Source organism: Elaeis guineensis, chromosome 6 (assembly GCF_000442705.2).
Source record: "Elaeis guineensis isolate ETL-2024a chromosome 6, EG11, whole genome shotgun sequence".
Classification (NCBI taxonomy): Eukaryota; Viridiplantae; Streptophyta; class Magnoliopsida; order Arecales; family Arecaceae; genus Elaeis; species Elaeis guineensis.
In genome coordinates, this window is record NC_025998.2 from 17,566,146 (window position 1) to 17,577,801 (window position 11,656).

Here is an 11,656-nt window from a genome sequence, read left to right on the forward strand (position 1 = left end):
GCTACATCTCATATTGCCATTAATGAGAGATCTCGCTTTCTATGTTCTATGTAATTATAATATAGTTAGCTTCTTGTCAGAATACAAATAAAGCAAATTAAATTTTTGATCGATTTGGTTCTTCAAAAAATTGATTGTTTCGATGAATTTTTTCAACCATTCAATGACTTGATCAATTTCTAAAGAACTAGCTTTTTTTTTTATTTTATTTTATTTGGTCCATTGCTAAAAATGTTTTTGGATGCCAAAAAATTTTATCCATAAATTTTTTTTTTTTTGGTTTTTAAAATTTGATCAATCCTGTCTCTCAAAGAAACGAGGTCAAAGAGAGAAGTTAGAGAGACCCGAGGCAGCATTTGTATTTGGAACCTCTACGTCCTTGGACAAGCAAACCGCCTCGGTGATACAGGCAGCGATCCAAGAAGCCGCTGAAATCTCTCCTACCTGGTGTCTTCCACTTTCTACGCGTACCAGCCGGATGGTGGCTTTCGTCATCTAAACCAGGGCATTAAAAGACACTTTTAACCTCACATCAAAATCATTTTATATTTCCCTGCAAGGGTATTATAATAAATCGCAATTGCTGAAAGAAGTATAAGCAAAATAAACCCTCAAAATCCCTAATCCCTCCCGATCTTTCCCCGATCGATTTTTTCACTCTCCTTCTTCATCTCTCCGATCATTCCAATCCTCATCCTCTTCTAGCGAGCGACGGCGTCATCGACGACGATGGAGTAGGACGCCCGCCGGCCGGGCCCCTGCTCTCGGCCTGGGTGGTAATCTCTCTCTCTCTCTCACGCAATCAACCCTCCCTACCGCCTCCAATTACATCTCCATCAACCTTTGGTTCACTCAATCCCGTTGCCAATGAGGCAGAGACCGACTTACTTATGTTTTTTAAGATTTTTTTTTTTGAAAAGTTAGAAGAATGTTCGTTCTTTACTAATTTAAGCAAGGATCAGCTCTGTTTGATAATGTTTGTTCTACTTGTTTGATTGAAAATTGGATTTATTCAGGTCAATTTTTTGAGAATGAATTTGCTGGGGAAATTTCTAAAAATATTTTAGAATGTTTGAATTTCATTGAATCTTCTTTACTTTCAGCTAATGTTTGATATTTTGGTGCTTCGGTGTTCTGCTTGATGAATTATTAATCATCAATAGATTCTACATGGATGTTTTTTAGCGTTGTATCTAAGATTTCCATGAGTATTTTAATTTGTTTTAATGTTTTTTAATTTTTAATATGTCCCTGGTTCAACTGGCTGACCCGGTGGTTGGAGCAGTGTCTAGAAGTGCATTAGGCTATTGGACTTTCCCAATGGACCAATTTGAGACTAGCTGATTTTTTTATATAATATTTCGTCAAGTTGTTTGATATTGCTTTTTGTCACAATAGAACCAACTGCTCTTTCAAATTCCAGTTCCACAGGTCTAGCACTAGCATTAATACCAAAATCGACTTCAACTTAGTGAGCATGTAATCAATATTGAGAAAGCTAATTCTTTATAGTCCTGCTTGATTGCAGGTTTGGATTACCCTGGAGTAGCAGAAATGAGGAATTAGTTAGGTTAAAAAAGGAGTAATGAGGCATAACTATATTCTACCATTTTCTTAAAATATCTGTATTTTGATCAAGGTACATATATGGAAATATAAGTAATTGTTTTGTGATCTCCTTTGCATGGATTGATTGCATGAAATATAAAGTCAAATAAGATATCATTTTAACCACGAGGATCACATCTTACGTGGTTAGGGTGTATCCAATGGTAGATTTTCCTAGTTTTGCTTTGAATGAGTATTGCCTATCTTAATAAATTATTAGGGGGCGTTTGGTAGCATGTAATCCTGATAGGATTATATGTAATTTTGCAACAGGTAATCAGATTACACTATTTATTTCGCCACTTTCACGGGTAATGCTGCATTACATGTATGCAGCATTATCTCAAAAAGAGGTAATCTGATTGCCTAAGAGGAGGTGGTTATGTGATTACATGTAATTTTGCAATCCTGCAATCTTGCAACAAGATAACTTCATGACCAAAATACCTCTACCAAAATAAATTAAAATATATATTAAATAAATTATGAGTAGTCCCAGTTGGTGAAAATAAAAAAGAAAAACATAATGGGTGGTTCCGGGTGGTGATGTCACTGAAAATAGTTAGATCATAAAATTAAGTTGTTGCTGTAGAAAATAGACAATAATCAATAAGCAAGGATAGGGGTATTTTGGAAAAAATAGCTTATATTCCATGTAATTTAAATTGTATACCAAACATTGTAATGTAGGATTCTCTGTTATTTTACAACAACATTACTGCGCATACCAAATACTGCAATGTAGGATTTCCTATTATTTTATCAGGTAATCACATTTCCTCTGCAATCACATTACCATAGCAACATTACCTATGTAATGCACCAAACGCCCCCTTAGGAACTATGGAGTATGCAACCATGCAATGTGGATGTGTGTGTAAAGCAATCTGATTTGGAACCACATCCGGCTGTGCTATGTGCTGTGCAATCTCTTATTCCTGTGCGTTGAATTGTGACCTAAAGGAGTATCCAATTGGTTTACCAAGAAAAAGGATTACTCTATCATGTATCATGTAGTTGAGATTGAAATGCAACACCTTTTAAGAGAATTTCTGTCAGAATGCCTGCTTATATTTACTAAAGTTAAAGGATGAAGCATTTGAATGCTTCAAATTATAGAAAGGTAAAAGCCAGACGAGGCATTTGAAAGGTTGATAATAGATAGAGGAGGAAAATGCATCTCATGGGCATCATTTTTTTTTATATAGAAAGTAACAGCGTGGTCTAAATTGACAATGCCCAGATCATCACATATATATAATCTGGATAGAAGATTAGTTGAATATTAATTTTTTCCAGTTTGCTTATGAACTTCTTATGGAGATCTATGCATACTAGATATTGCATTTTAATTTAACTCCGATATTAAATTGAAAGGACATCTTCTGTATTTTAGAACCATCCCTTGCTGTTCTAAGGGTAGAGCACATGTGTGGAATTTGAAAATCTGATTACTTTTACTGTTGTGCAAACAGTATGTTGTATGTCTGGAAGAGTGTATTGAAGCTCAGCAAAAGATGACCAGTAAAACAACTTGAATATGTGAAAAAATTTTGGAGGGCTAATGTATGCATATGTGTTCTAAATGACAACATACTTTTACATAACTTAATAACGTTAACAGAACCCCTAGGCCAGCAAGCTAGAAAATATTTGCTAGAATGTCTATGATAATGTTGATCTATAAACAATACATTGAAACATCATAAAACTTGACTTATGAATGTGATTACAATATAGAGTTGCTACCATCCCCTCCTCTACAACTACCATTCTTACTCAATGCACACATTAATTATATATGATGATCTTAGTAAACAGGCTGTGGCATATCGACAGATGTCATTATTGTTATGCTATCCACAGGCCATGAGGCTTTCCCAGGGGATGTTTTCTATTTATATTCCTGTCTCATAGAAAGAGCCGCTAAGTGATTGGACTTGACAGGTGCAGGTAGCTCGAATGTCTTGATTGCTGATGGGAATAATGCTGAGATGTCTAACTTCATAATGGACTTCAGTGTTATAAATAGAATAAGGACTTAAGACTGCAGCAAACTACTTTATTTGACATTATACGTGGAAGTTAAATTTATAATACCAGTGTGGTAACTTTTTATTATTTGTTGTTTTTGCCATTTAACTGGAAGGATTCATCTGTTTACTCTTAGCCATCTCCGATATGTACTGGATCTTTATCTGTTCTGAATTTATTGAGCATATTACATTATAACTTGATATGAGGCCGGTAAATTTTTTCTCCTTTGTGCAGTGTGCTCTTAAATTCTGCTAAACTTGAGTGGCTGTGTTGTTGCTTCATCAATACTGGTCGCAAAGCTATTTGCCCTCTCCAATTTGCTCTATTCCATCCACGGGATCTTTTTTGTTAGATTTGCTCAACAACTGCTGAAACCACAACTCTACAGGAGCTCATTTCCTGTTTTGTGGTCCCTGTGAAAGAAACAAATCCCAGGTTGCTCAGCAATATCAGAATGCCCTGTTAGTATGGGAAATCATGTTTCATGTTCTTGATTTGGAGACTCTGCCAGTTTGAGATATAGGTTAAATGGAGAGAAACCAGTAAGAGTTGGTGGACTGTTTGAAGGACTCCAAGCTGTTGCACTGTGATTCAATGGAATCTGGAAAAGGAGGAGTTGGCCATGCAAGCCAAAGGTTTATGCAGGGTTCATCAGGGTCTACCGACACCAATGCTAGGCCTCCAGAGTTTAGTATATCTGGTGGTGCTAGGCCTGTACTAAATTACTCAATTCAGACAGGTGAAGAGTTTGCACTTGAATTTATGCGAGAACGGGTGATCCCCAAGAAGCCCTCTGTGCCAAATACATCTGGAGATCAAAATGTTGCCCCTGGTTACATGGACTTGAGAGGCATGCTAGGTATTTCTCACACAAGTTCTGAAAGTGGATCAGATGTTTCGATGCTTGTGACTGGAGATAATCGACAGTCAAAACAGATGGAGAAGGCAAGCTTCTCTGAAATAGAAAAAAGAGGCCAATATGCATCAGCAAGGTCAATGCCGCGAGTCTCATCAGGTGAAGGGAGTAGTCGAGGAATTTCTCATGGGTGTACTTCTTCAGAGTCTTCTGATATGTCATCAAAAAAGATGAAATTCCTCTGCAGCTTTGGTGGTAAGATTTTGCCTCGACCAAGTGATGGAAAACTCAGGTATGTTGGAGGTGATACTCGCATTATTCGAATCCACAGGGACATTTCCTGGCAAGAACTCATTCAAAAGACAACAGCAATATATAGCCAACCTCACACAATTAAGTATCAACTACCAGGGGAGGACCTTGATGCGTTGGTGTCAGTTTCCTGTGATGAAGATCTGCAAAATATGATGGAGGAATGCGGTATCTTAGAAGGTGGTGAGGGATCACAGAAACCTAGGATGTTTCTATTTTCTTCTGGTGATTTTGATGACACACATTTTAGCCTGGGCAGTACGGAGGGGGAGTCTGAAATTCAGTATGTTGTTGCTATCAATGGTATGGATGTAGGAGCTGGAAAGACTTCTAGTGGACATGGCTTGGCGAGCACGTCAGAAAGTGACTTGGATTGGTTACTCAATTTTAGTTTTGAAGCTGACAGAGCTGCTGCAACCAGAGTTGCTCCTGCACCTCTAGTGCCTGCCACAACTCTATCTATGCCAACACAGGCAAGTTCGTTTGGTGATTGTGACAGCCATTTGCATTCTTATCAGGACCATGGCATGCATTATGAGGAAGGTGACCATTATGCATGTACTGACAGCTGCCCTTCTGACAGATTTCGCAATGTAGATAGCAGGATTTCCATCCCTATGTCTGTGCCATCTGATTATGAATATAATTCTCAATGCATGCACATTACAGGAACTTCTGGTCTAATGCCAGTCCACGATATTCCATCTCTCCATCAAGGCGTGACAGAAGGGCTATACAGTGGCATCAGTTTACATGATCAAGCAGCATCAGTTAAAGGGGCAAAGTTGACGGTTGACAATCTGTCTCAGAAAAAAAATGAAGGTGAGAATCTCCAATCTCTGGAAAATAAATTTACCACAACCATGCAGCAACATGATGTTTCAGTTTCCAAGTATATGCAAGCTGAACTGCCCTATGTTGCTTCTGCACCAGAGCATTTAACATCTGGGCAACCTACAAAACATAATGGGAAGCCCCTGGACCCTGTAGCAATTTCATCATCAGCTGATGCTGTGAGCGCTGGTCAGAGTTCTGAGTTCAATGAAGATGAGCGCTGCTCATCCGGGGGAGGAGCTGTTACATCTGGATTTTCTGACTATGAGGCTGATATGACTGATCTATGCTACAGTGATCCACCTTCACGTCCTTTCCGAGTCTATCAATCTGAGATGATCCCTAGAGAGCAACCAGATTTCCTGAATCGCTTATCAAAATCGGATGATTCAATTGGTTCTCAATTTCTAAAACTTCACTCACGTCCCGGTGTGGCTCAAGAATCCATTGCTGAAGCTCTTGATCCTTCGCATGAAGGAAATCTAGTTTCTCAGACTGAGGAGTGTTCCTCAGCTACAAGACCACCACTAGAGGATAGTTTGATGCAGTTCGAAAAATATAAAGAGCTGGCAGATGCAATAACTCAAAAGAGTCGATTTGAACCCATCTCTGCTCCTGGAGGATCGGAAACTGCAAAATTTCCTCATCAACCTGTAGATGGTGATGAGCCCTTGACCAGTTGGGATCAGCATGATCCTGAGGTCCGTGCAGTGTCTGACCAAACTGAAATCATTAGTAGTGAACAGAGTCGTAAAACAGGGGGGAAAATTCAGAAATCTGGATTGCATCATGCACCTATGGCCTCTGTTGATGATAAAATCACTGTCAATGAGGATAGAATCTTGCATGAATCAAATACAGGCAGACTTGTAGAAAAAGTTATGACTGTCGGTGAAAAGAATTTGGTCAAAAGCAATTTCAAAGAGCCAGCTGTTGATGGTGCTGCCATTAAGGAGCAAGGAATTCCAGCTGCTATTTTGCCTGATATTCACTGGGAGGATATAACAATGAAGAATACATACTCAACTGATGCTGCGGGGCATGCCTCAGCTTCCCCCTGGACCGAGAGCAGCAATGAAGCTGTTTCTCGAGAGGAATCTTCTGTTGCTCCACCAGAGAAGAAAGATATTATTATTGATATCAATGATCGATTCCCTTCTGATCTGCTATCTGATATCTTTTCAAAGGCTAGGATTGCTGAGGATTTATCTAATTTAGGTCCCCTCCACAAAGATGAACTGGCCTCAGTTTGAACATGCAAAACCATGAACCTCAGCGGTGGTCTTTCTTTAGAAATCTGGCCACGGGTGAGTTTGGGCATAATGACATTTCTCTTATGGATCAAGACCACATTAGTTATCCATCTCGGCTTACAGAGGTCGAAGAGGGGATTTCTAAGCCACATCAATTTGCACCTGTAGAGAATGAGGGAGTTGATTTAAGTCACATGGAACCCCAAATTGATTTTGATGAAGAAATGCAACAAGAAGCATCTAGCACCATTATAGGGGATGCTAGCATCTTGAACCAAAGTTTTATACCGTCAGATATTGCTCAGCCTCGTTTAATGGACAAGAGTGAAGGTTTGCAAGTTGAGAATCCTTTCTCGAAGTTGGGAGAGAACTTAAGAACAAATGCTTCAGAGTATGAGGTATATATATATATATATATATATATTGCATTGAAGGCTAATTAGCTTATATATTTTAACTAAATAGATAATGTGTAAGGAAGATTTCCTTTTTGTTTTTCAGGAATTGAAATTTCCGGTTGAGGAAGTCGCTGAGCCTGTTATAGATACTTGTATGGGCGAGTTTGATCTCAGCAATTTGCAGGTTCGATGCTTGGACATATTTGTTAATTTGTGTAAACTAGAGCATTTTTATATTGCCAAGGATTTTGTGATCTAGTGTTCAAATGCGTTATATTAGGTATTTTACTCTTTTTTTTAAAAAAATATTTGTAATTCCCTAGCTTGAAGAAGGCAGTTGTACCACTAAATGATTATTACTTGTATAAGCGTTAGATCTTTAGCTAATCAAAAAGGAATAGGCAGTCAAAAATTAGCTGGTCTAAATGAGTTGCCTTCATTTACAGAAACTGTCATCCTATCACACGAATTTTCCCCTTTGTTGTTAATATTTGATCTCTTGGACAATGTTTGCTACTTTCGGTATTCCTCAAGCAAGTGTAATCTCCACCTTTTTAGCCCTGAACCTCTTCCAGACTTAATGTTGATGGCCTCTCCTGGCTATCCTTGTGTTGCTATGACCATTGTTAGCGACACAGTTGCTACTGTCATCAAATATATGTGCTCAGAAGTTGAAACTTTCACATTTAGCAGGTTAGAGATCCTCATTTGGAGAGGATAAGAGATAATAATCTAATGTGGCATTTGTATGCTATACTAAATGCAGAAAGAGTAGCAACATGACAGAAAAACACAAGTTCGTTTCTGAAAAGAGAAACAAAATGTTTCTGGAGGCAAATCACCAAGGATAATTTAACTTGGAAGCAACAATATATCTGATGTAAAAATGTAGCATCAGATTTTGTATATGCATACGTATCTATATGTGATTGCATATATACAAGGGGAGTTCGTTGTTATGCCTTGTAAGAAGAATGTAAAAACTAAAATACGTACAATCTTTATATGCATTCAGAAGTACTGAGAAGCATGATAACATGCACTAAGATGAAACTAATTGAACAAACCTTGCTAGTCACCTTATTAGCATTAATATTCTTGGATCTTATTTTATATTCATTATGAATTTGGTGAATATTCTTAAAAAGAGGCATTGGCAGATAATAAAGAATGCGGATCTTGAAGAACTGAGAGAACTAGGTTCTGGCACATTTGGAACCGTGTATCATGGAAAATGGAGGGGCACTGATGTGGCCATAAAGCGAATAAAGAAGAGCTGCTTTACAAGTCGATCATCTGAGCAAGAGAGACTGGTGAGCTCTCCAATCATATTAGACTAATTAAATTTTTTTCGTTCTGCTAATTCCTAATTTAGCCTCAGCAAGAGTTACCATATAGCCGAAATCCTTTTGTAGACAAACTTTTGCTCAACCAATTACCATCTGACTGGAAGTATTGAGTTGAGCAGTACTTTTTTATTTATATTTGTGAATGATAAACAACACCATTCTCAGACCCTGGAGTTTTGGCGGGAAGCTGAAATTCTTTCGAAGCTTCACCATCCAAATGTGGTAGCTTTTTATGGGGTTGTGCAAGATGGACCAGGAGGTACCTTAGCAACTGTTACAGAATTCATGGTTAATGGTTCTCTTAGGCATGTTTTACTGCGGAAAGACAAGTGAGTGTTCTTTACTAACCCCCTTCTGATGCTATTCTGTTGCTCAGATTGAACTAACACTTATCTAATAAATGGAACCGACAGGTATCTTGATCGTCGAAAACGGCTTATAATTGCAATGGATGCAGCATTTGGGATGGAATATTTGCATTCTAAAAATATTGTACACTTTGATTTGAAATGTGATAACTTGCTTGTCAACCTCAAAGACCAGTCACGTCCCATTTGCAAGGTAAGTTACTGTTTTCCATTTTGATAGTCAGTGATATATTTTGCATGAGAATATGTGCTGCATTCAGGATTTTCACCTGGGCATTGCGTCTGAATAAACTAATTACATAATGAACATCATCTAGGTAGCTGATTTTGGCTTATCAAAAATTAAAAGAAATACCTTGGTTTCTGGTGGTGTGAGAGGAACACTACCTTGGATGGCTCCAGAATTGCTAAATGGAAGCAGCAATAAGGTGTCAGAGAAGGTAAACTCTTGATTTACTGTGGTTCTTTCTATTTATATGTTTAGTTTTTTGCTGGACAATTAAGAATGAGTAGGTGTGGTTCTCATGACCTGAAACACTTCTCAGAATTGAAGATGAAGGTCATCCTTTAGTCTTCCATTTTCTATCTGCTTCAGTAAATTTGAAGTCTTGGGCTTGTCGGTTTAAAACTGCATCAACTGGTTTTTCAAATTAAAAGAATATTATGATTCCTAGGCTTAAACGTTCACTCATATCAAAATACCATGTTATATTGGTAAGTGCAGGTCGACGTGTTCTCCTTCGGTATTGTCATGTGGGAAATTCTTACAGGGGAGGAGCCTTACGCCAACATGCATTATGGGGCAATCATAGGTATGACTGGAATACTAAACAATTTTGTTCGAGTACTGTATGGTTCATTTTTTTTAAAAATTTTTTACTGGTAATTTAGAAAGGTGTGCCTCACAATAGAGACCTCACTGATTTAGGATGGTAAGTTGCTTTAATTAATCATTCTCTAGGATCCCAATATCAGTAGGTGAGGATTATAGATTCCAGATGCTGGAAAAAAAAACCATAAACTGGAGCCATAACCTGGATTCTGGTGGTCTTTGCTGCTGTTTCTGTATGTCGTTAGTTAGCATGGGAGACTTCGTTCACTAGTTTGACGTAGTGTTTCTATCCTATTTCTGCTATTAAACCATCCGGTTCTCTGCATGTCTTTCCTGGCAAAACAATCTCCCTGCTAGATCTCTCAAGGAGGGAAAACCTACGTAATGTTTCTTTGGATGGTTGCTTTAAGCTGTCCCTTATTTATACTAAACCTTGTGTTGTGGAAACTAGATATTTTTGCATCTATGTTTACTTGTGAAGCCGATGCAGGAGGTATCGTGAACAATACATTGAGGCCACCTGTGCCAGTCACTTGTGACCCAGAATGGAGAAGGCTAATGGAGCAGTGCTGGGCTCCTGATCCAGTACAACGACCGTGTTTCACCCAAATCGCCAGTCGGTTGCGTGCTATGTCCGTGGCCAGTCAAACAAAACCTGCAAAATGATGTTAAACCAGTACATCAGTATATATGGTGCCTGCGTTGTTGTTGTAGCAGTTTGCTAGGCTATATAATCTCATGAATACTGAAAGATATGTGTGCGATATATTGTGTTTTGAGGAGAGACAGGGATTAGATCCCACTGCTGAGTGTTCCGTTATTATTCTGAATTTGTGTGGATAAGGGATTTTTCTTCGAAATAATTTTTTTATATGGGCTGTATGTTTTCACCGGTTCTTGATGTTACATTGTATCCATATTTTATAGAGCGAAGAAAACTCATTTTGTATCCATATTTCATGATGTTTCCACCGGTTGATGTAATTTGAATGGGTTTATCTTTGCTGGATAAACCATCAATCATTTTGTCATGATTTTTGTGTATCTGTGTGAACTTGCCTTGTGAATGAATCTGATCCTCACCAGAATCGGATCTGATTAGCTGGATCTGATGAACTTAGATTCTAAATGAAAAATTCAGGCGTGAAAGAGAACTTTTTCTGCTGTTCTGTGATATTTTGTGAGACCTTTTTGGTTGTATTTATATTAGATTTGTATTAGTCTCCATCTTATAATTAAGAGAGAGAGAGAGAGAATTTTTTGATTGAGGGATAAAAAGGTGGATTGACAAAGATTTCTTATTCTTATATAAAATGATGATTTGATCAACCAACTTTTCATTGATACATTCTTTTTTTAAAAGTTTAAAATAATTTTTTAAATTATGATAAAATAAAAATATGAAATTTTTGAGTAATCTGTCTCTTCTCCGATCATGAATCCTTTTCAAACAAGATACTTTAGGACTGATAAGGGATTTATTTGTCTATATGTCTCTACATACCTTGGTAGTTATGCCGCCACTTTGCCAATTCAAATTCGATTTTATTCAAACAACAAATGAATCCGTTTAATGACCTGATCATCGTGTTCTTGAATTATTTATGGATTGAAATGCTTGAACTCATGTTCTTTGATTTGAATGTTGGATGGATATCAGGTCCAATAGGCAAAATCACTTTAATGTGTCGCTATCAGCTAAAAGCACTTCACAAACTTGCACTTTATTTTTGAACCAAGCACCATTCCTATCCATTGGTTTGTTTAACTTTATAATTTACATTTTTTTGGAATTGGATGATGAGATCT

At 37.7% G+C, this 11,656-nt stretch overlaps 1 protein-coding gene across 1 annotated transcript; it reads left to right on the top strand.

The window, feature by feature from the left end:
- Positions 1-600: 600 nt before the first annotated feature.
- On the top strand, positions 601-10,802 carry LOC105047056 (uncharacterized). Its single transcript, XM_010925846.4, is given in 11 exon segments — positions 601-776; positions 3,880-5,635; positions 5,747-6,880; positions 6,883-7,298; positions 7,402-7,482; positions 8,459-8,611; positions 8,813-8,976; positions 9,061-9,208; positions 9,333-9,455; positions 9,740-9,827; positions 10,338-10,802. Coding segments are annotated over 10 exon segments (3,879 nt in total). The 5' UTR covers positions 601-776; positions 3,880-4,239; the 3' UTR covers positions 10,514-10,802.
- The last annotated feature ends 854 nt before the right edge of the window (positions 10,803-11,656 follow it).